At 48.1% G+C, this 25,363-nt stretch overlaps 1 protein-coding gene across 1 annotated transcript in view; it reads left to right on the top strand.

Moving 5' to 3' along the window:
* Nucleotides 1-23,055, top strand: part of ADCY2 (adenylate cyclase 2) — a 449,290-nt gene extending 426,235 nt beyond the window's left edge. Inside the window, exons 21-25 of the mRNA XM_068990537.1 lie at nucleotides 3,069-3,215; nucleotides 5,462-5,569; nucleotides 13,619-13,733; nucleotides 18,916-19,040; nucleotides 22,903-23,055. Of these exons, the coding sequence (XP_068846638.1) occupies nucleotides 3,069-3,215; nucleotides 5,462-5,569; nucleotides 13,619-13,733; nucleotides 18,916-19,040; nucleotides 22,903-23,055 (648 nt within the window). The remainder of the gene's footprint in view (nucleotides 1-3,068; nucleotides 3,216-5,461; nucleotides 5,570-13,618; nucleotides 13,734-18,915; nucleotides 19,041-22,902) is intronic.
* The last annotated feature ends 2,308 nt before the right edge of the window (nucleotides 23,056-25,363 follow it).

Here is a 25,363-nt window from a genome sequence, read left to right as displayed (position 1 = left end):
GCTGGACAGGGGTCACCCGTGCTAGACCCTGAATTCCAAAATCTCCTCCAAGGCTTTCCACCTACCCTAGCCTCACCCCAGGTCCTCTGGAAGGATAAGATAAGCTCAGGTCACCAACCAATCTGGCTCCAAGCCCAACCCAAAGGCCTGAAGGGATCTCTCTTGAGTTTAGGGTATGGTTCTAAAACCTGCAAGTTTCATTAGCTCTAGTGAATTTGTAAAGCTTCCCATCTGCGAAGTTCCCCTAATTCTCCAGAATAGCCCTGTGGCAACCCTGAGCCAGGAACTAGTGATCCCCACTCACTGTTGGTATTTCCTCGGAGGCTCCAAGTGACCCATTTGTCAAAAGAGGGTGGGTTAGCCGTTTGCAGTCCCAGCCCCCAACAGCTCTTATAGCCTGCAGAGCACCAGACCAGGACTCCAGAGATTAGCAATTCTTGTTTCTAAGCCAGTGGGAGCCTCAGTGTGTCACTGAACTCCCCTGAACCAACAATTCCTCATTTGTCCTGTGATTCTTAATCAAGGCTGCACAACAGGATAACCTGTGGAGCTTTACAAAAAGATGTCCATTCTCAGAGCACGCCCCAGGGGCAAGGTTCAGTTGGTCATGGGGAGGCCCAGGTGTCACCTTCTTCAAAGTTCCATTGGTGACTCTCCCAGGCATTCCTGTTGAAGACTGTGGAGCAAGATGACCCATCAGGCCCCTTCCAGCTTCAGTAACCTAGATCTTCTGGGGCAAGAGTTCAGAGGACAATTTTGAGAGTGTCAGTCTGAAGATATTTTATCAGACCCCAAACCAGTGCAGTTAAAACCATCCCTCATGGCTTCCCTGGCGGCTCAGAGGTTAAAGCGTCTGCCTGAAATGCGGGAGACCTGGGTTCAAGCCCTGTGTCGGGAAGATCCCCTGGAGAAGGAAATGGCACCCCACTCCAGCATTCTTGCCTGGAGAATCCCATGGACGGAGGAGCCTGGTGGGCTACAGTCCACGGGGTCGCAAAGAGTCGGACTCGACTGAGTGACTTGCTTTCGCTTTCATTTCCAAACTGCCAGTCAGTTCAGTCTTGCGTTTCCTTATCCCCCATCCCAGACACCGGAAAGACCCCAGGGGAGAGAAGAAAGGCAAAGTGACATGACCTACAAGTGACTCAAGGCCCCAGATTCAGGCAGCACAGTGTGTGGTCATCAGGAAATGCAGGGTAAAATCTACCTCAGACTTGGTAGCCTTGGGAAAGTCATGTAACTGCTCTGCCTAAGATTCTCGTCAGGGGCAAGTTAATGCTGGTAGAGTTCAGAGGGGTGCACAGCCTGTCATGCAGTGGGCACTCAGTCAGTGCTGGCGATTGTCGTGGCTTGTCATCATCATTCCCCAGAGGGCCACTATGGCTGATGTCAGCAGATGCCGGGGAAATGCAAGGTACAGAAAATGTATCCTTGCCTTGCTTGATGCACCCCTTTCATAAGGAGCGGAGAAGTCTGTCGAGCTTACACTACTTTTATGAAACTGGCATTTTCAACTAGAACAGGCTTCCAGGGGTTTTTCTCTCCCCCATTACCTTGACACCCTGGCTTAGTCAGTATTACTGCAACCTAAACTTGACAGTCACACATGCCACCGATTATCTTCCCAGGATATGAATGTTCACAAAAAACAGCCTTTCAGAGAGAGGAAGCGCAGGTCTGCACAAAGAGCCAACTTAACCATATTGAGAGCAGAGTAGGAAAGGAAAACCTTAAGTCTGTTGTTCACGTATTTTATACAGATTGTGAGACCATAGCAGAAGGCATTACGGGATGGTTGGCCCTGGGAATAGGAAGATGACAGCTTTCCCAGGAAGCGGTTACGTCTTGCCACGGCTCACCATTGCCCCAGTATGTTCCTTATGAGACCTCCATGGAGGAATAATGATTTTTCTGAGAGGTCACCGAACTTTGGAGTTACAGTGCTGTCAGAGTGCCCACTCCCTGATAATGGATTCATCTGGGTGCCCCAGAAAGCAGAACACCCTGGTAACAGTCATGCAGGGTGGATTCCCTTGGTCTACTCGGCAAACAGAAAGTGCCAGTTGGTAGCTTTCTCCCCTCCACGCAGAGGCCTCCGTCTTGTTTAACAGAACGCTCCTCATGTTTCTTGGTGGAGTGTTTCCCATCATGCACTGCGCCCACATTGGCGCCTGACCATTGTGCCCGTGTCAGGCCATCCAAGGGCCCCGAGGAGCCAGCAGCAGTGGAAGAGCAGATCCTTGGCCCCCAGGACCAGCTCCCACGCCACGAAATGACCCTTTCTTTATGAAATCCCTGCTGAACCTGAAGGTTTCGCTGTGTGTTAGGAAAATTATGGCAACACCTTGAAACTGTACTTACAAGACATTTTAATCATGTCTGTGCGTGAAGAACTATGAGCCTCTGTCTATTTAAAAATGAAAGGATATCATCTGCTCCTTTCAGGAGACTCTAAAGAGGAAAATTCACAACACCCGCCAATCGAAAGGATGTAACTATAACGAATCACTTTAGGACAGTCTCGTAGTTTGGAAAATCATTTTGTTTCCCTTTAGTTGTTTAGAGAACATTTTTTTTTCCCTAAGTAAGAAGTCTGTCAGTTCAGTTCAGTTCATTTCAGTTCAGTCGCTCAGTCGTGCCCAACTCTTTGCGAGCCCCTGAACTGCAGCACGCCAGGCCTCCCTGTCCATCACCAACTCCCAGAGTCCACCCAAACCCATGTCCATGGAGCCGGTGATGCCATCCAACCATCTCACCCTCTGTCGTCCCCTTCTATGGTCTCTTGCAATCGTCTACGATAGAGATGGCAAAGAGGGGTGAGCGGAAGGGCACCTCATACTAGCTGGTAGTGACAGTGGCCGTGTGGTGTCGATGATTCTGAGCCTGTACCCCGCTCGCCGGAAGCCTTCACCTGGGCTCAGTGAAATGGGCCTGGGATGAGAGGGCAGGGCAGGTGCAGTGGGCACTGGGCGCTTTCTGTACCAGCCCCACATAAAGAGGCACTTGCACCAGGAGCAGCTTTGCTGGAACAGCTTCCTGGTGCTCAGCGGCTCCTTTTCTCTGGGCAGGATTTATACCACCAGTCCTATGACTGCGTCTGCGTCATGTTTGCCTCCATTCCTGACTTCAAAGAGTTCTATACGGAGTCCGACGTGAACAAGGAGGGTTTGGAATGCCTTCGGCTCCTGAACGAAATCATTGCCGACTTTGATGATGTAGGTACTTAAGAGTTACCCTTCAGCCTGGATGGGAGGGGACCTGGAGGTGGTGAACGGATACATGTGTGTATGTATATATATATATATATACATACACACATATATATATATGGTTGAGTCCCTTTGCTGTCCACCTGAAACTATCACAGCATTGTTAATCGGCTATACTCCAATACAAATGCATGCTAAGTCACTTCAGTCGTGTCTGACTCTTGGCGACCCTATGGACTATAGTCCCCAGGCTCCTGTGTCCGTGGGATTCTCCAGGCAAGAATACTGAAGTGGGTTGCCATGCCTCCTCCAGGGGATCTTCCTGACCCAGGGGTTGAACCTGAGTCCCAATACAAAATAAAAAGTTAAAGAAAAAAAAGAGTTACCCTTGATGGGCAGAGGTGACCCCAGCCCCACAAACTCTGACATCAAGTTAGTGCAGTATCATGGCATATCTGAAAACTCATCCTTTGGCAAAATTGCTGGTGGTTGGCGTTAATCTTTTTGCTCTATTTAGGTTACTGACTAATTTTGGTGAGGCAAACACATACTATTTGCAAAGTTGATGTGATTGCTAGGAACAACTACCAAAATCCGTTCAATAAAATACCTTTCCAGTATGCCCATAAATTTTCTTGAAAGGCCTGAACTCCAAGGAATATACTTTCCATATCTTTATACATAAAAAAGATAATGAGTATATTCATCATAGTGGATTATTGACATGTCTGTCTATATAGACTCCAAGGTCTCTGTCAGATATCAACTTGAAATGTGCATGGATGGCCTACTTTATTATTGAAAAAGCAATATGAATGTGGTACAATATATTTTAGAAAGGACAAAGTATATGTCTTAGATTTTGAAATAGATGTCATTTTTCAATTTTCTGCCTACCAAGGGAACAACGTGCTTTTGTTTTCCAGGAAGAACAAACAGACCCCTGATATGAAAGATATGGATGCTACACCATTTTTAATAATATCGTGCAAATATAGGAAAAATTGACATTGGTGAACATAGGTTCATCATGATTAATGGAACTTTGAAATACAGTGATGCATGATGTAATAGGAAGGTTTTAGGCCAACCATCTAAATGCCTGAGGGGACCTGTGCGTTTCTCTGCTACCACTGTTGTTGCCACGAGGTCGCCTCAAGACTCATGGTGAAGTAATGACAGCTAGAGGCTGCCACTGTTATGCTGGGTCCCTAGAGGAAAGTGGGGGCATGCTTCCTCCAGCTGGTCCTCTGCAAAATAAATGTTCTCCAGCATTAGTGTCCTTGCAGGTGTGACTGGCTCATAGAGATGTGATAATGAGATTTGCCCACCTATCTTAGATTCTCTAACATGAAACCGTCTCTGAAAGCAGGAGTACCAAGGAAGGTTCTAGAAGGTGTTCCCAGCCTTCTGTCCCTACCATTGTCCTGCTGAGCAGATACAGAACCTTCCAGAGTTTCCTTCATTTGCTCTCTCCATCCGGTCTTTCTCTTTCCTACCACTTATCTTATTTTTACCATTCTTCCATCCCACCCTAAGGCTTAGTGTAGTGGATGGGGAGGAGCCCAGTAAGAAATTGATTATTGGTGCCAGAAGCTGAGACAAAAAAAATAAATTAGGATAGGGCTAATAGGAGGAGCCATTTTAGATGTTTATTCCCTCCGTCCAAGTTTTCAGAGGGCAAAAGCCAGTCCCTGGCACCACGTGTGTTGTGTGCTGTGCTGTGCTAAGTTGCTTCAGTCGGGTACGACTCTTTGTGACCCTATGGACGGTAGTCCCCAGGCTCTGTCCATTGGATTCTCCAGGCAAGAATGAATTGCCATGCCCTTCTCCAGCCCCAGCCTATAATTAGTCATAAATTACCCTCACCATTCAGGGAAGACCTCACACTTTGAATCATTTTGTATTTAGGCGCTTCAAACACAGAGTGGGGAAATGTATTTGAAGAAAATTTGAAAATTTAATGAGGCAATTATCGCTCACATGATAGGCTATCCTGCTTTCTTCACTAGGAAATTCTGAAAAATAATTTGTGTTAACTAGAAGTAAATTATTATACTGTATTTCCTTCCAAGGACATGTGCTTTGTGAAACTGATGAAGTGTGCTTTCCCCAAGATGCCCAGGGTCAAAGGGTGAATAAGTGATGTCCTGCTCCCGTGACTGAGCACTAGAATCTGAGAATGTCTCTTGAGTGCTGGGCCTTGGGTCGGCACCCCCCTGAGTAACTGTATGATTCTCATTGCTTCCCAGCTGCTATCCAAGCCGAAGTTCAGTGGCGTTGAAAAGATCAAGACCATCGGCAGCACGTACATGGCAGCAACGGGTCTGAGCGCGGTGCCCAGCCAGGAGCACGCCCAGGTACACACGTGTGGGCAGCACCCGGCACACATGAGCCTTGGCTCCACCCACAGGTCATCCATGAGCCAAAACAGTCATGCAGTGGCCCATACATTGTACTTTAAGCACAACCCAAACCTCAGTGATTGTCTCGTGAGGAAAGAGGAGAATTCTGGAGGCTTCTGTGGGTGTGTTCACAGAACCCCTTTCTCTGGCAGACAAGGTAGAAAAAACAAGGTAGTTGCTTAATACCAGATAAATATACAAGAAAGGAGATTTCAGTTCAGTTCAGTCGCTCAGTCGTGTCCGACTCTTTGCAACCCCATGAATCGCAGCATGCCAGGCCTCCCTGTCCATCACCAACTCCCAGAGTTCACGCAAACTCATGTGCATCAAGTCGGTGATGCAAGGTGACTCATTACAGGTGGCTCAGATGGTAAAGAATCTGCCTGCAGTGCAGGAGACCTGGGTTCAATCCCTGGGCCAGGAAGATGCCCTGGAGAAGGGAAAGGCTACTTACTCCAGTATTCTTGCCTGGAGAATCCCATGGACAGAGAAGCCTGGTGTGCTGCAGTCCATGGGGTGGCGAAGTCCGACATGAATGAGCGACTGAACAACTGGCCTTAAGTCGCATTCCCCAAAGTCCCAGCAGGGGGCGCCGTGCAGAGCAATTCAGTTCAGTTCAGTCTCTCTGCTGCTGCTGCCAAGTCGCTTCAGTCGTGTCCCACTCTGTGCGACCCCATAGACGCCAGTCCACCAGGCTTCGCCATCCCTGGGATTCTCCAGGCAAGAACACTGGAGTGGGTTGCCATTTCCTTCTCCAATGCATTAAAGTGGAAAGTGAAAATGAAGTCGCTCAGTCGTGCCCGATTCTTAGCGACCCCATGGACTGCAGCCTACCAGGCTCCTTCGTGCATGGGATTTTCCAGGCAAGAGGACTGGAGTGGGTTGCCATTGCCTTCTCCGGTTCAGTCTCTCAGTCATGTCCAATTCTGCGACTCCATGGACTATACAGCACACTAGGCTTCCCTGTCCATCACCAACTCCTGGAGTTTACTCAAATTTATGTCCGTTAAGTCCGTGATGACATCCAGCCATCTCATCCTCTGTCGTCCCCTTCTCCTCCTGCCTTCAATCTTTCCCAGCATTGGGGTCTTTTCAAATGAGTGGGTTTTTCACATCAGGGGGCCAAAGTACTGGAATTTCAGCTTCAGCATCAGTCCTTCCAATGAATATTCAGCACTGATTTCCTTTAGGACTGAATGGTTTGATCTCCTTGCTGTCCAAGGGACTCACAAGAGTCTTCTCGAACATCACAGTTCAAAAGCAAAAATTCTTCGGCACTCAACTTTCTTTATAGTCCAGTTCTCACATCCATACATGACCACTGGAAAAACCATAGCTTTGACTAGACGGGCCTTTGTCAGCAACGTAATGTCTCTGCTTTTTAATATGCTGTCTAGGTTGATCATTACTTTTCCTCCAAAGAGCAAACGTCTTTTAATTTCATGGCTGCACTCACCATCTGCAGTGATTTTGAAGCCCCCTGGAATATAGCCTCTCACTGTTTCCATTGTTTCCCATCTATTTGCCATGAAGTGATGGGACCAGATGCCATGACCTTAGTCTTCTGAATGTTGAGTTTTAGGCCAGCTTTTTCACTCTTCTCTTTCACTTTCATCAGGAGGCTCTTCAGTTCCTCTTCCCTTTCTGCAGTTACTCACATCCATTCGGTGCATGATGTGGCGCGTGTCCCCGTGCTCCCCAGAACTCACTTCCTCGCGCCATTTTACAAACCTGCTCCTCCCAATGCCAACACTCCCCTTTTATCATCCGGTTATTTTGGAGCACTTACTCAATGCCGCTTGAGTCTGGGAAGTGCCCCACCCCTGGCCCCTTTTACAGCTGGAGAAACTGAGGCACAGCAGTGCAGTGACTTGCCGGTGGAGAGAACTAGCAGCCAGAGAGCAGGGCTGCAGACCCCAGCACTCTGGGTGCAGGCCTCCCCTCCATCTGCCCACAGGCCTCATGCTACTTCATCCCTCTTTCTCCCCAGCCCCTCACTGTGTTGGCGTCTGCACCCCCCAGTTTGCACCCACACTGTTCACCCGAGCACTCCTTTAAAGGGTACCCAATCCCTTCCGTCCTTGGCACCCGTGACCACAAAACCTGCCTCCTCAGCTGCATCCTGACTCTTGAGTAATACCTTCATGGTGAATTGGAAAGAGGGTGGCTTTCAAGTGAGACTGCTCCTTGCTTACCGTGACATCTACACTTCCTGCACGTGCATGTCCCTTGATGCACAGTGGAGATCCTATTCATTTCCTAAGACTGTGGGGAAGACCTCATTATTATGAAAAATGCTCCACAGGCATAACTTTTCCACAGGTAATAAAAATGCTAATAAAAATAATGATACAATTGTGGCTTACACACTGTTGGACAGATAAAAGGGTTTTGGAACATAAATGAAATGTTGTCATGTCCATGTAGGGATTTTTTTTTCTCAATATGAGCTAGTTTTATTTAGAATATTTAATTAGAATCTTGGTAAGATTATCCTAGAAATATTTTGAAATTAGTGAAAATCTAAAAGGAAAGTCACTATGCTTGATTGGGGGGTAAAATGCTTGACAAATAAGATGCACAGGGGCATGTAGGCAGGATGGGAAAGTTTATTTGTCTGACAGAAGTATTGCTACCTCAGCTTTTTTTGTTTCCATTTGCACTGAGCACCTTTTTGTATGCCTTCACTTTCGGTCTGAGTGTGTCTTTAGATTTGAAGTGAGTCTCTTGTAGGCAGAATATATATGAATTATTTTTTGTAATCCGTCAACCACTCTATGTCTTTTGATTGGAGCATTTAGTCCATTTATGTTTAGAATAAGTGGAGACTGAGGACTCTGGAGTCAAATCGCCTGGCTGCAAAGCCTGGTTATTTTCCTCCCCACTTTTCCCTCTTCTATATGCATAATTGAGGTACAGACAGTTGCTCCTTCATGGGAGTCATTGTGACCATTAAGTACATGGGTGCATGTGCTCAGCCGCTCAGTCATGTCCAGCTCTTTGCAACTGAAGCCCACCAGGCTCCTCTGTTCATGGAATTCTCCAGGCAAGAATACTAGAGTTGGGTTGCCATTTCCTGCTCCACACACATACATGCACTGTTGCTATTAATCTGAAATTTCCAGCAGCCAGCACAAGTGGCGTACTTTAATGTTCATAAAGTGAGATTAAATCACTCATTCATTAATAATATATTTGAAGCCAGGCCGTGTCAGGCTGCATTTGGACGCTCCACTGGGTCCTTGATCCAAGCTAACAAACAGGCCCTCATATGAAGATGGGTGTGCAGTAGCAGTGTGCTTGGTAACACCCTCCTGGAAAATGGTTTAACGTTGACAGCAGGAGAGGGGCATGTCTGCTAGAAGATCTCTTAATGCACATTTTTAAATCTTTTTATTTTTTAATTTCTCAATTTTTTTCTTCTTTTACCTTTTTTTTTCTTCTTAATGAACATTTGAATCAAATACATTCTCTGGTAGGGTGAGATCGGGTGGAGAACATTGCATCCAGTTTAATCCAAGTTCACTGGACACAGATGACCCAGCAATCAGGCTGTTTTTTCATAAATATTATTTCATGCCTGAGTTTTGGTAAATACTGGGAAGCTATGAATTCCAGTTTTGTTCTTAGGCTCCTGAAACTCAGGGTTCTGAGCCCTCACTGTATTGAGGGCCAGTCTCCACACTGGGATCATCAACTCAACTGCTTGGACTGACTGTCCTTCAGAAAATTGGGAGGTCTGATCCATTCTCCTGGGAGCCCCAGGGAGAAGAACCAAGTGCTCCTTAGCAATTTTAAATCTTCAGAATCAGACGAACATCACCACAGCAGGAACTCGGTGGAAGTTTCATGACGGAAGGAAGGCAAGGCGGGCAGAGAAGAGAAGCCGGGAGTCGAGGCTCATGTTAATGTCACCTCGGTGGATACCGGTCATTTGGGTTATACAATAACCTCAATAAACATGCATTTACTTTATGCCGTGTTCCCTGCAGGTGAAACCTGCAAAGCAAACAGCTTGTCAAGTGTGTTCCAGGAAACTGAATGAGCGCTCTCGCTATGTAGCCGGAAGTCGGTTGAATATTTGGAGATGGGAGAAGTTATCTGGATCATGGGAGAAAGAGCTGCTTCTCAGACTGTCATCAAGCCTTTATCAAAAGCTCAGTGATAAGCACCTTGTGAAATGAACTGAGCTCTTCTAGAGACTGAGCATAATTTTCTCTACGGTTTACTACGCCCAATTGAGATATTGATGTTGGATTTAAAGCCCGCTCCTAGAACACAGTCTCTTCATTTTTCACTGACGTCATGTCAAACCCACAGTTTAAGCCTACTGCTGGGAAACAGATTGGGTGGTAATTTATCAGGGAGTGAAGCTTGTTTGCTGCACCTTGATTTCGTAAAAAGCAAACCATTTCTCCCGAGGCCAATCTGTTCTCCTTACCAGGACAGTTGTAATTTTTATTGCACAGGATCCTGTCTGTTGATTGAACATGTTCTGCTTCCCATCAAGGAGCAAGATATTTGCCAGCCAACTGCATAAACCTCCAAATCAAGACTTGCCCCTAAGTCATGAGATGAAAGATAGTATCTAGCTCTGATGGAAAAGTGTAGCTGTTCTTAAGTAATGACTCTTTGCATTTCCACCAAAGTTAGCTGATAATATGCTTCGTGGTTCTAATTATTTTAATAGTTTGATTTGCTCCCACAATTCTGAGTTGTGGATTTATGGCAATGGTAGTATTTCATCGTCTTTTTCTGGAATGATACAACTCACCCAAGGAAAGGAAGAAATCTCTCTCTTTGGGCCAGAAGTTTCAGTCCTCATTCATATATATATATATTCAGTTCAGTTCACTCGCTCAGTCGTGACCAACTCTTTGCAACCCCATGGACTGCAGCACGCCAGACCTCCCTGTCCATCACTAACTCCCAGAGTTTGCTCAAACTCATGTCCACTGAGTCAGTGATGCCATCCAACCATCTCATCCTCTGTTGTCCCCTTCTCCTCCTGCCTTCTATCTTTCCCAGCATCAGGGTCTTTTCCAGTGAGTTAGTTCTTCGCATCAGATGAATGATTGAAGCTTCAACATCAGTCCTACCAATGAATATTCAGAACTAATTTCCTTTAGAATTGGTCTCCTTGCTGTCCAAGAGACTCTCAAGAGTCTTCTCCAACACCACAGTTGAAAGACATCAATTTCTTGGTGCTCAGCTTTCTTTATGGTCCAACTCTCACATCCATACATGACTACTGGAAAAACCATAGCTTTGACTATATGGACCTTTGTCAGCAAAGTAATGTCTCTGATTTTTAATATGCTGTCTAGGTCGTAGCTTTTCTTCCAAAGAGGAAGTGTCTTTTAATTTTATGGCTATATATGTGTTTTTAAAGAATACTTATTTACTTATTTATTTATTTGGCTGCATCCAGCCAACATCTACTGGATCATCGAAAAAGCAAGAGAGCTCCAGAAAAACATCTATTTCTTCTTTATTGACTATGACAAAGCCTTTAACTGTGTGGATCACAATAAACTGTGGAAAATTCTGAAAGAGATGGGAATACTAGACCACCTGACCTGCCTCTTGAGAAATCTGTATGCATGTCAGGAAGCAACAGTTAGAACTGGACATGGAACAAGAGACTGGTTCCAAATAGGAAAAGGAGTACGTCAAGGCTGTATATTGTCACCCTGCTTATTTAACTTATATACAGAGTACATTACGAGAAATGCTGGACTGGAAGAAACACTAGCTGGAATCAAGATTGCCAGGAGAAATATCAATAACCTCGGATATGCAGATGACACCACCCTTATGGCAGAAAGTGAAGAGGAACTAAAAAGCCTCTTGATGAAAGTGAAAGAAGAGAGTGAAAAAGTTGGCTTAAAGCTCAACATTCAGAAAACTAAGATCATGGCATCTGGTCCCATTACTCCATGTCAGATAGATGGGGAAACATTGGAAACAGTGGCTGACTTTATTTTTCTGGGCTCAAAATCACTGCAGATGGTGATTGCACCTGTGAAATTAAAAGATGCTTACTTCTTGGAAGGAAAGTTATGACCAACCTAGATAGCATATTGAAAAGCGGAGACATTACTTTGCCAACAAAGGTCCGTCTAGTCAAGGCTATGGGTTTTCCAGTGGTCATGTATGGATGTGAGAGTTGGACTATAAAGAAAGCTGAGCACAGAATTGATGCTTTTGAACTGTGATATTGGAGACTCTTGGGAGTCCCTGGGACAGCAAGGAGTTCCAACCAGTCCACCCTAAAGGAGATCAGTCCTGGGTGTTCATTGGAAAGACTGATGTTGAAGCTGAAACTCCAATACTTTGGCCACCTGATGCGAAGAACTGACTCTTTGGAAAAGACCCTGATGCTGGGAAAGATTGGGGGCAGGAGGAGAAGGGGATGACAGAGGATGAGATGGTTGGATGGCATCACTGACTCAATGGACATGGGTTTGGGTGGACTCCGGGAGTTGGTGATGGACAGGGAGGCCTGGCGTGCTGCGGTTCGTGGGGTCGCAAAGAGTCGGACACGACTGAGTGACTTAACTGGACTGATCCAGTCGTAGTTGTGGCACTTAGCATCTCGTCACTTCATGTGAGATCTTTCACTGCAGCGCACTAGTTGTGGCACACAGGCTGCAAAGCACAGGCTTAGTTGCTCTGGAACATGTGAGATCTTCGTTCCCTGACCAGGAGTCAAACCCACGCTCCCTGCAGTGCAAGGCAGATTCTCAACCACTGGACCACCAGGGAAGTTCCTCTATGTTATTTAGTGCAGTGGTCTTATTGTTGTTTAGCCACTCAATTGTGTCCAAATCTTTTGCAACCCCATGTACTGTAGCCCACCAGACTCCTCTGTCCATGCGATTCCTCAGGCAAGAATACTGGAGTGGGTTGCCATTTCCTTCTCCGGGGAATCTTCCTGACCCAGGGATCGAACCCATGTCTCTTGCATTGCAGGTGGATTCCTTATTAGCCACTGGGTCTTAGCTGGGAGCAATTTCATTCTCCAGGGCACATTTAGCAATGTGTGAAGACATTTTTGGTTGTCACACTGGAAGGAGAGATGTGACTGATATCCAGAGGATACCAATTGACTGGGTTGATCTCCTTGCTGTCCAAGGGACTCTCAAGAGTCTTCTCCAGCCCCGCAGTTCAAAAGCATCTATTCCTCGGTGCTCAGCTTTCTTTAAGATCCAAAGGATGCTGTTCAACCTCCTGAAGCATGCAGGATGCCCCCTAGCAGAGAATAATCCACCCAAGTGTCAGCTGTGCCCGAGCTGAGAGATTTGCTTTAGTGCTATCCCCCTTATGGGTTCCTTTGATCACCTTCTTGTCTCGTTCCTCTTCCCCTTAGCTGGTACCTTGGTTTTCTCCATCTTCCTGTCATCTTGAATAGGCGGGTTCTGTCCGTTTTCCTTCTCACTCATTCCCGCTGAAACCATCATATTTGGTTTTATCTTTACTCCCGCTGAGTCCTCAGCACCCCCCACCCCCACTGAGTCCTCACCTCCCCTCCTCCCGCTGAGTCCTCACCCTCCCCTCCTGCTGAGTCCTCACTCCATCCTCCCGCTGAGTCCTCACCCTCCCCTCCCTCTGAGTTCTCACCCCCCCTCCAGCTGAGTCCTCACCTGCCTGCCGCTGAGTCCTAATCTCTCCTCCTGATGAGTCCTCAGCAACACCTGCTGAGTTCTCACCTCCCCTCCTCCCTCTGAGTCCTCACGCCATCCTCCCTCTGAGTCCTCACCCCCTCCTCCCTCTGAGTCCTCACACCCTCCTCCCACTGAGTCCTCAGCCACGCCCCCCACTAAATCCTCACCTCGTCCTCCCTGTGAGTCCTCACCCTCCCCTCCCGCTGAGTCCTCACCCCCTCCTCCCACTGTGTCCTCACCCCCTCCTCCTACTGAGTCCTCACCCCCCTCCCTCTGAGTCCTCATCCTCCCTGCCCGCTGCGTCCTCACCCCGCCTGCCCTGTCTGTTCTCTTCCAGGAGCCCGAGAGGCAGTACATGCACATTGGCACCATGGTGGAGTTTGCGTTCGCCCTGGTGGGGAAGCTGGACGCCATCAACAAGCACTCCTTCAATGACTTCAAGTTACGAGTAGGTACGTTGTGCGGATCTGGGGTGGGTTGTGGGGACGGCCTGGCATCCGAAGCAAGGTCGACAGCCCTTGCAGTGTTGGAGCAGCACAATGACAAATGTGTGGTTAGAGTAGCAGGACTGGGTGGCAGATGGATGCTCGGGATGGCTGTGAGCTCAGGAGGCACTTCTGTGCAAATTCGGGGAGAAGAATGGGCTTCCCTGGTGGCTCAGCAGTAAAGCATCTGCCTGCAGTGCAGGAGCTGCAGGAGAGTTGGGTTTGATCCCTGGCCTGGGAAGATCCCTGGAGGAGGGCATGGCCACCCACACCAGTATTCTTGCCTGGAGAATTCCATGGACAGAGGAACCTGGCAGGCTACAGTCCATAGGGTCACAAAGTCCAATGCGACTGTAACAACTTATTACCCATGCAGGGGGGAAAAATACCGGCTTTGGTTGCATCCAGGCTGCAAGCACTTAGTTTCAGAAGTGGACGGTGAGCCAGGCTTGAGTCTGTCAGCTAGGGTCATTTCTGCGGGTCACAGGGGGCATAGGCTTCAACCATCCAAGGACTAGGTACAAGTGGCTAACTGTAAGCCCCTCCATCGTTTTATGCTGCTGGGACCCGGTACAGCTATATAGGATGCATCCAGACTTCAGAGATGTAAAAGTGTTTTTAAATATTTAAGAATCCACGCTTCCACTGCAGGGAGCATGGATTTAATCCCTGGTCAAGGAACTAAGATCCCACATGCCTGGCAGTGAGGTGAGAAAAAATAATAATAACTCTAGGAATTGTCAGAACAGTCCCACACTCCTGGAGTCGAAAGTTCCAATATTTGAAACTATTTTCTTCCTTTGCTATTCATACGTTCTGAATTTTAAAACCCAGAAATGTCTCTTGAGAAAACAGGGTTCTCTTCATGGCTTGTATGTCTTATTGTCAGCATCTGGACACATTTTTATTTAGATTGTCCCACTTGTGTGCCCAATGGACCTTTACCTGGCTTCACCTGTACAAAGGCAAGAAGGGCCAGGTGGGCAGGACACTGCCCCCGTCAAACATGGAGGTGGTCCCTTCACCTGGAGCTTCTTTATTGAGTCAACAGCTTGGAAAATGGGCTCCTCAATTTTCCATAGTATCCTCCTTAAAAAAAAAAAAAAATTGCATGGTAGAATGACCTCTCTATTGTCAAATAGTTGGTTTTTTTTTTTGAAGTATAATTGATTTACAATGCTTTGTTCATTTCTGCTATATACAAAGTGCTTCAGCTATACACACATATATATACATTCTTTTTTATATTCTTTTCTTATGGTGGTTTTCATATCTGATATTATGGTTTATCATAGGATATTGAATATAGTTATCTGGGGTACAGAGTAAGGAGCTTGTTATTTATCCATTCTATATATAAAAGCTTACATCTACTAACCCCAACCCCCCCACCCCACCTATTGTCAAATATATATGGACCAAAATAATATTGCCCTTCACTGCGGGGGGAATGAGACAGTTCTTTGCTAGTCACATCCATTACATCAGAAACCTCGGGCTCTTGGTCTGGACCATAACCCTGTTTTCCAAATTAATGTGAGCAAATCAGTGGGCTTCCTTCAATAGGTAGTTATTGAGTGCTTACTTCACACTGATTATTGAGTAACTATTAATAGCCATACTCTCGCCTCCACACACCAGCTCTTCTGGATTTCTGCCAAAGCCTGAGAATGCTTCCCCAAACCCTCAGCCTCTCCCAAAGGCAGGCTCCCTGCTCCACCTCCGGGCATCACGCCATCCAGTGGCAGTTTATGGTGGGAACACAGAAGGCTCACGTTGGCCCCTGTAAAATGTTGATACACGTGAAAAGGAAAGTGTTAGTTGTTCCATTGTGTCTGACTCTGCAATTCAGGCTCCTCTGTCTGTGGGGTTCTCCAGGCAAGAATCCTGGAGTGGGTTGCCATTGCCTTCTCCAGGGAATCTTCCCAACCCAGGGATCGAACCTGTGTTCCTGCATTGCTGGCAGATTCTTTACTGTCTGAGCCACCAGGAAAGCTATAGTAAGAGCCAGATTTGCTCCTAATGTCCTTTTCTGCACGTCAAGCTGTAGGATCAGTGAGTGGGAACCATAGCCCCAGCAAACCCCTGCCCTTCAGCAGAGATCTCTCTCCTGCCAATAATATGGGCCCAGGCTCTCCCCACCCCCCAGCACACAGCCCCGGTCCCCCAGCCACTGACCAAGAGGAATCAGAGCAGCCAGAAGGGAAACTGAGGGCAGCGGGGCTTGGATCACCAGCCGGCAGCTGGAATAAGTTATTTGGGGTGCCCGATGCAGAGATGTGAGCTTTACCGAGTTACTCCACAAGAATGGAGAATTCCCTCTCGGCCCTGCAGACCTTCAGGGATTCTGTGGGACAGTGTCGCTGTGGTGTTCCCTGCCTCCCTTCCACTGCAAAGAGGTGTTGCCCTCCGATCTCTAGCACTCTGTGTACACGAAGCAGCTCAGTAGTGGGAACTGAAATCTCTCAGAAACACCCTCATTAACCCATACAGTTTGACTCCCGCGGTAGGGCTGGGAGGCAAGGAGCCAGGAGAAAAAGCAGGAGGGGAAAATCAACCAATCTCAATGCCTCTGTTTCTATTTGTGTGGCCCACGTCCCCACTGCGCCTGTAACAACTGTGGGTCTGCGTGTTTGAACTGAGTTCTGGGATCAAGGAACCGTCCTACCCACTACACTGGGTTGGGGGCTTGGGGGGAGCCCAGCCTCGCCCTCATGAGGGACGTTGACCAGACTGTGAAGCCTCGGCTCCTGACAGCAGTGCCCTGTCCGTATCCATCCAGGGTCAGAGTGCACCCTGACCTCCGGCATGCACCTGTGATGACCATGGTTTTACAGTTGCCATTACAAAGAGGGGGCTGTGAGAGCCCCATCCCCTTCCTTGCTGGTGGTGCTGATTGTCTTGGAGAGGAACCTGGGCATAGTGCCCATGGAGACCAGGAATCCAAGAACCCCTTCGTGCCTTGGCGACCACTTGACCAGGGCCCTCAGGAGAGGTGACTCATGAATTTCTCCAGGGACCTTTGGTTCAGTTTCCTTGGAGGATGGCAGTTTGTGAGGAGGCTTGATGCCCCAGAGGTTGGGTTTCCCCACTCTGAGGGATGCAGCTATGTGAAAGAAAGTGAAAGAGTCGCTGAGTTGTGTCTGACTCCTTGCGACCCCATGGACTATAGCCCACCAGGCTCCTCTGTCCATGGGATTCTCCAGGCAAGAATGCTGGAGTGGGTTGCCATTCCCTTCTCCAGGGGATCTTCCTGACCCAGGGATTGAACCCAGGTCTCCTACATCACAGGTAGATTCTTTACTGTCTGAGCCACCAGGGAAGCCAGCTTCCAGAGACCAAAACTCAAACAGCAAAACCCAGTAGGCCTCCCAAAGCTTGTCTGAAGGTCGCAGGCCGGTGTCTCTCCTGCCCACAGAGGGATGGTCTCCGTCTGCCCTGTGTCCTCCCCGCAAACATCACGCTCATGGGGACCTCCCTCCATCTTCTTTAAATTTTAAAAAATTTAAAATTTAAATTTTAAATTAACATATTTAAAATTCTCTAATGTTTTGCTGAAACCACCACCCTTTCCTTGACACACGCATTGTGCTTTCTGGCTGTGGTGTGCTATTCTGTGGGCTTGACATGTACAAACCTCTAACCCTTCTTGTCTTTACCCAGTTATGTTTGTTTTTTTTTAAGTGCCAGTCATTTTCTCATGTGAAAAATTTTCCCCCAGTTTGAATTCCATCAAAATCTCTATATTACGTATATCAAGATTTGCTGGGTTTTTCTTTTTTTTTAATGCTACCATAGGGACTCCCTCCTTCACTTTTGTGCGAGCTGGGGGAGTCAGTTGGGAATCAAGATCACAAACATGCTGGGACTTCCCTGGTGGTCCAGTGGTTAAGACTTCACCTTCCAATGCAGGGGACGAGGGTTCGATCCCTGGTCAAGGAGCTAAAATGCCCCACTCTATGCAGAGGGGCCAAGAGGTTAAAAAGAAAAGAAGGCGCAAACGTGTTCCTCTGGAACTTAGTGACCTTGCACGTGGGGTGTGTCAGTGAAAGCAGGCCCCCCAAGCGGGGGAAGAAACGTGTGCACAATGGGCTCGTAGCAGAGAGAGGAGAGCAGGGCGAACGCAGAGCCACGAGACTACTGCCCAGCTCTGTGCTCTGCCTGCACCTACTGCCTCCTCCACTGAAGATGGAGGCGGTGACAAGAGGACACACCTCTGGGGCTGGTGTGAGGATTAGAGGTTTGTACACGTCCAGCTCACAAAACAGCGTACCGCAGCTAGAAAGGACCACGCACGTGTCAAGGGGAGGGTGGTGGTTTCAGCGAAATGTTAGAGGGAATTTTAAATATGTTAATTTAAATTTTAAATATTAAAAAATTTAAAATATTTCAATATGCATTTCAGAAGTAGGTGGGATCACTTGGGAGAGGAGGATCTACGTATATACACGACCATGTGTAAAATAGATAGCTGGTGGGAAGCTGCTCTGCAACACAGAGAGCTCAGCTCAGTGCTCTGTGAGGACCTAGAGGGCTGGGATGGGGGGATGGGAGGGGATGCATGTATATACAGCGCTGATTCATTTGCTGTTCAGCAGAAACCAACACAACGTTGAAAAGCAAGTATAAGTAAATAAGAAGTGTTAGTTACTCAGTCGTGCCTGACTCTTGCGACCCCACGGACTGCAGCCAACTAGGCCCCTGTGTCCATGAGATTTTCAGGCAGGCATACTGGAGTGGGTTGCCATTTATACCCCAATTTTAAAAGTGATTAACTACAAAACTATTGGAAAGTAACATAATGATTATCTCTTGATTATATGGCAAAATAGAAAAGCAATTATAATGTTTAGTTTTGTAAAGTATACCAGTTTTACGCCATCGTGGAATAGCGACAGACATCTGAGCATGAGTCAAGGCGGAGGAGAGGAAGGAAGAGAAACATTTTAATATTTTTGAGATGATGAAGTTAGAGGAATGAATTTGCTTTGTTTTGGCAGTTATTTTTGCTTTGTTTTGAGTTGGGCTAATGTTCGCTTGATAATGATGGTTCAAGAGAAGTCTTGTAAAACCTTTCTGTTTGAGACTGTTGCTTGCACTGTTGAGTTCATGGTTTCAATGCCATTAACCTGATTCTGGTGTGTCCCAGGTATTAACCATGGCCCTGTCATAGCCGGTGTGATTGGAGCTCAGAAGCCGCAGTATGACATCTGGGGCAACACCGTCAATGTGGCCAGCAGGATGGACAGCACCGGAGTCCTGGACAAAATCCAGGTAATTCAGTGGGCTCTGTGGCCATCCGCCATGTCTGTCCTCTGGGGAACCGTGAATAAGCGTAAAATAAGGACAACATTAAAACAAAGGAAAGAGAGTCAACACTGTCATTTGCTCAAACTTTTTACTGAGGAAATATTAATTGGTTTCTGCAATTACTGTGAACAGTAAAACATTACGTCAAAGTGTGAAGGATATGGCATTTGTGAAAGTAGGTGGTCAGAGCGACCCACGTGGCAGTATACCCCCCGTAAGGGGAGGGGCAGCGGGGCGCCCTCCCTGCTGGGATGCACACCAGGCGTGATGCCCTGCCTTCCTCTCCCTGGGGGCGCTGAACTGAGAGAGCAAGAAGAGGGAGCGGGAGAGATGAGCTGGAGTGACGTGAGATGACAGTGCTAGAACGGACCAGCCTGGGGTTTGGTGATCTGGAGATGACTGGAACGTTCTGGAATCCACCCAAGGGAGCGGAAACCAAGACCTGACAAATTAAGAGCAGTGGTGACTGCGTGCGCCTGCTTGGGCTGTGGCGCTGGCATCTAGAATGAGAGACACTCTCTCCGAATGAAAAGGGTGTGTGTGTGTGTGTGTGTGTGTGTGTCTGTGTCTGTCTGTGTGTGCACACCTGTGTGTCTATTCATATCTTTGTTTTCATCGTCCTCAAAAAGCAATGTTCCACATTTCACCCCAGCTTTGTTACGACAGGAGTTTATCTGGAAGATACTTTCCTGCCAGATGGCAAATCTGTATGAAAATCACTGAGCACAGATAGTAGACTTTATCAGTTTTGTGTCCTCTTCAGAGAACTCCATGAGTCCCTGTTCCGCATCTCAGCTTGGCCAACATTCTCAAATATCCCGGCCCCCTGAAAATACAGTGGACACTTTCTTTCTTCACTCCAGTTGTCCGACTCTGTGTGACCCCCTGGGAGTCTAGCCTGCCAGGCTCCTCTGTCCATGGGATTCTCCAGGCAAGAATACGGGAGTGGGCTGCCATGTCCTCCTCTGGGGGATCTTCCCGACCCAGGGATGGAACCCGCGTCTCTGTGTCTCCTGCGTTGGCTGGCAGGTTCTTTACCACTAGCACCACCTGGAAAGTCCCTCTAAGAGGACGCTGGGCCTCTTAAAACTTTGTGTGATTTAGTGCAGTGCAGCCTCCTGGACTGCTTCCATGTGCTCTGAGCCCGGGGAGGAAATACGACAGATGGCTGTCCGTCCAGAGCAAGGGGTCAGTCCACAGGCCCGTCTGTGTGTCCACTCAGCTCAGCAGCTGGAGGGTCCACCTCTGGGTAGGTTTTCTTCTCCTGAGGGTGTTGCTCCCTACAGCTGCACTAGCTTCTTAGCAGTAGTGAGATGCCAAGAAATATAAAAAATGATGCAGAGAATATTAAAAGCTTCCCCTGGGCCTGTGGAACAGATGCTTTTTATTACAGAGAATATGCTCTCTGTGCCTGAAATTCAGTATAGAAAGCCCCTCATCACCCAGCCAGGCTGGCCCTGGACTCGGAGGAATAATGCATGCATGCATGCTCAGTCCTGTCCATCTCCTTGCATCCCTGTGGACTGTAGCCTGCCAGGCTCCTCTGTCCACGGGATTCTCCAGACAAGAATACTGGAATGAGTTGCCATTTCCTCTTCCAGCGGATCTTCCCAACCCAGAGTTCAAATCCGTGTCTCCCACATCTCCTGCATGGGCAGGCAGACACTTTATGACTGAGCCACCTGATGGCTGGGGTAATCAAGGTGATGGCTTCTTCCTCCCGACCATGATAATTATGTGATTGGTGCTACAGATTCCAATGACCAGTTCAAAAGTTGGCCAAAGGCATGCCTAGCACCAGCCTCAACTGCGAAATTAACCTGCCAGACTTCAGACAATGGGTAGGTTCTCTGTGTGAAAGACCAGACATCAAGTGTGCGTGTGTGTGTGTCTGTGTATGTCTGTGTGTGTGTGTGTTTGTATGTGTGTGTGTGAAGGTGAGGATAGGAAAGGAGAATTCATGAGTTCACGCTCAGTCGTGTCCGACTCTTTGTGACCCCATGGACTGTAACTCACCAGGCTCCTCTGTCCGTGGGATTCTCCAGGCAAGGATACTGAAGAGGGTAGCCATTTCCTTCTCCAGGGGATTTTCCCGACCCAGGGATCGAACCCATATCTTACGCATTGGTACACAGGTTCTTTACCACCAAGCTACCTGGGACATCCCTAATGTCTGTAGCATTCTCTAATTTTGATTGCCGCAAGACGTCTAATCAGGAGAGCATATTTGTCATCTGAGCTTCTTGCCTACCTCCATATTTTTTTCAGTTCTTATCTGATATTCCTGAGCTATACGTATCCTCCCCTGGAACTTGGGCCCGGCCAGGGGAGGGCAGAATGTGAGTATCTGGCTTCTGCATCCCCTCTTCTCCTGATCTACTTCGAAAGACCCACCCTTTGGCCCCTTTGCGAGGGGCCAGCCACTGAATCACGTGACAGAAGACAGATTTCTCTAGCTCTTCCCTTAACTGGCCCTTGACATCTTCACATCATGCCCTTCAGCCTTTCTTCTGGTGACCCCAAATACTGTCCTGGGCTCTGGAAGCCCCATCCTCCTCCGGGATTTTGTTTTGTTTTGTAGTTTATTTGGCTGTGCTGCGTCTTAGTCGCACACTCGGGAACTTTGATCTCGTTGCAGCATGCCTGATCTATAGTCGTGGCATGCAGACTCTTAGTTGAGGCCTGTGGGATCTAGTTCCCCGACCAGGGATCGAACCTGGGCCCCGCCCTGGGAGTTCGGAGTCTTCTCCACTGGACCCCAGGGGAAGTCCCCCTCCTCTGGTTCTGATGACAGCATCTGTCACGACAGATGCGTTCCCCGGGCCTCTCACTGCACCACCCCCCGACAGCGTCCACACCGGAAACAAAACGGTGGTGTGGCCCGTCCAGCGCACGTGTGTCTCCCGCGTGCCCGAGGAGACAGATTGAGTTATCTGCAGTGATGTGGGTGCTACGAGAGTCTGTCATACGGTGTGAAGTAAGAAAGAGAAAAAACACCTATCATATATTAATGCATACATATGCAATCTGAGAAACTGGTACAGACGAACCTACTTGCAGGGCAGGAATAGAGATGCAGACTCAGAGAACAGGCTTGCAGATCCAGCAAGAGGAGGACGGGGGGCAAACTGGGAGCGGAGCACTGACGTATACACACTTCCGTGTCACGAGTGGGAAGCTGCCTGAGAGCCCAGGAGCTCTGCTATGACCTGAAGGGGGTATATGCATACATATGGCTCACCCACGTTGTACAGCAGAAACTCACACAACGTTGTAAAGCGGCGAGACTCCAATTTTAAAATTTTTTAATTAAATTAAAAAAAAACAAGCATTGTCCTTAGAAAGTTTCTCTTCTCATGGATTATTCTCTCTTTTGCTGGTTTCTCAGGAGTGGAATGAATGAATCAAAAGAGCATAAGCATCTGGGAGCTCTTCATCCTTGCAGTGAAGTTGCTCAGTCGTGTCCGACTCTCTCTTACCCCATGGACTTTAGCCCACCAGGCTCCTCCATCCATGGCATTTTCCAGACAAGAATACTGGAGTGGGTTGCCATTTCCTCCTCTAGGAGATCTTCCCCACCCAGGGACTGAACTCAGGTCTCCCGCATTGTAGGCAGATGCTTTACCGTCTGAGCCACCAGTATTCTTATCTGGAAAATCCCATGGATGGAGGAGCCTGGTAGGCTACAGTCCATGTGGTCACAAAGAGTCGGACACGACTGAGCGACTTCACTTTCACCTTCATCCTTGTAGTCAAACACCTCCCTGAGGGGGTCGTGTCCACGTGGGCACCAAGCGCTTCCTCACCTGTCACTGTGCTTTTCCAGGTGACAGAGGAGACGAGCATCGTCCTACAGACCCTGGGCTACACGTGCACGTGTCGGGGGATCATCAACGTGAAAGGAAAGGGAGACCTGAAGACCTACTTCGTCAACACGGAGATGTCACGGTCCCTTTCTCAGAGCAACCTGACCTCCTGAAGCCTTGCCTTTGTTTCGGCGAGAGGACTGTACCTTCAGGACGATGCCAGTGCACTTTCTGACTGCCACTCGTGTCCCTCGTCTGTGGTGTGTGTGTGCTCTGTTCTGTCCTCCGGAGCCTCTGCAGACTCCTTCCTGTGACCTGGTGGCCTGCCGTTCGGTGTCTGACGTGTGCCAAGATTGCCCTGCCACTTGCACTGTGCTTACTCCTAGCAGAAGGAAAAGGAGCGCGCGTTACCGCAGAAGAGCCTTCAGCGAAACTGACAAAGAGGGGAGAGGCGAAACAAACAAAAATTCTTAAGGCAATAAAACTAGGGGTGGGGGGGCTGTATATTCTCTTCCGGTGCATGTCCTCTCCTGGAAAATACGGTAGCTCGCCAACCGCATCCGCTAGTCTGATACTAAAACACACAGTATTTGTGACTAAGTTGATTCTGTCGCCCCACCTGGAATCTGACGTGTTCACCCACGTGTCTCATTGCAGTGACTGTCCACGGGCCCAGCTGGGACCCGGGGGCCCCGCCACCCTGCTCTGTCCTGTCTTGTGCCAGCGACACCTCGCCATCCATCACCAGAATTAGTTCTTACTACCTAGGACTAGTTTTGTACCAGACGCGTCTGATGTTTTGATGCCATTGTCTTTTGTAAGGTTAATTCATTAAAAGTTTTATGTACTTTGGTGGATCGTCTGTGTCTTCCCCACCCCACCCCCCGCCCCCTTTCCAGAATTGAGTTGGTTTTCCGCGTCTTCTCCCCTGGACAGAGCTGTTTCAGAAGGGACTCTCCGGGGCAGAAGTGGAGCTATCCTTCTTCTCCCCCTGCAGTTTATTTATTGGGCTGCATCGGGTCTTAGTTGCAGCACATGGGATCGTCGTTGCATCATGATGGACCTTACGTCGCAGAGCATGGTCTCTCCAGTTGTGGCCCACAAGCTCAGTAGTTGCTGCTCAGGCTTGGTTTCCCCAAGATACGTGGGATCCTAGTTCCCCAACCAGGGAGGGAACCCACGTCCCCTGCTCTGCAGGGAGGATTCCAAAGCACTGAGCCACCAGGGAAGTCCCTGAGATTGTTGAGCCCTCCTGGAGTAACTTAGATGCAGACAGAGTTTGTGGTGCTGGTCACTGATTATGCAGCAGTCTGGAAAGTGTGTCACACGAGTTCCACCTTGACCTCTCTATAGAGCATTCTCAGGAGATGTGGGTTCGATCTCTGGGTCAAGAAGATCCCCTGGAGAAGGAAATGGCAACCCATTCCAGTATTCTTACCTGGAAAGGCCCATGGACAGAGAAACCTGGTGAGCTACAGTCCATGGGGTCGCAGAAGACTTGGGCATGACTTAGCTACTCAACAACAACAACATAGAAGATTTACAGGGAAAAATATTTTACTAGTAGAACGATCCTCTGCTAGCATCAGCACACTCTGTCCACATACTCTGGTCTACAGTAATACTTCAGTAGAGCTGAGAGACACAGAATAATCTGGAATTCTGTACATCAGCATCCCAGTCATTTGAACTAATGAGAGAAGATGCCAAAACCCCATGGGTTGCTGGTTATGTCTGAGGAGACTTAAGATGGCAAAAAGGCAACGTCTATGCGTTGCTTAAGAGAGGAACCCTGGAAAAGCGTGTTTTTGTAAATCCAACACTAAAGTTTTGGTGTCTTCCTTTACATAAAGATATCATACTTCACCAAAGTGAAAGTGAAGTTGCTCAGTGGTGTCCAACTCTGCAAACCCATGAACTGTAGCCTACCAGGCTCCTCCATCCATGGGATTTTCCAGGCAAGAATACTGGAGTGGGTTGCCATTTTCTTCTCCAGGAGCTCTTCCCAACCCAGGGATTGAACCTGGGTTGTAGGCAGATTCTTTACCGTCTGAGCCTCCAGGGAAGTCCAGTACTTTACTAAAGAGAGGAGTAAATAGCAGGTTGGCCAAAAAGCCCATTCGGGTTTTTCAGTAAGCTGCTATGAGAAAATCCAAACAAAACTTTTTGGCCAACCCACATCATGCATAATGGAATGTCTAAAAGCAGGGCTGCAAACGCCAGCCGGGCTGGGCAGCCCGTAGCTCAGGGTAGGCCTCTGTAGACAGTAGAGGACCTCAGTAATCCACTAGGAAGCAGCTGGGAACTTGGACTTGAAGCAGGAAAGCCCTCGGTTTGATCCCTGCCTCTGGTGTTTTGCTAGCTGTGAGACTTTGAACACACATTTCAGTTTCTCTTTGGAGTATCGTCCTCATTTGCAGCTCGTGGGATCAAGTGTGATTAACAGAGCTAACGGCCGTGAGAGAGGCTGGCGTGCACCCG

The sequence above is a fragment of the Capricornis sumatraensis genome, chromosome 18 (genome assembly GCF_032405125.1).
Source record: "Capricornis sumatraensis isolate serow.1 chromosome 18, serow.2, whole genome shotgun sequence".
Classification (NCBI taxonomy): Eukaryota; Metazoa; Chordata; class Mammalia; order Artiodactyla; family Bovidae; genus Capricornis; species Capricornis sumatraensis.
Note: the sequence above shows the minus strand (reverse complement) of the source record. Positions and strands in the feature narration are given on the sequence as shown.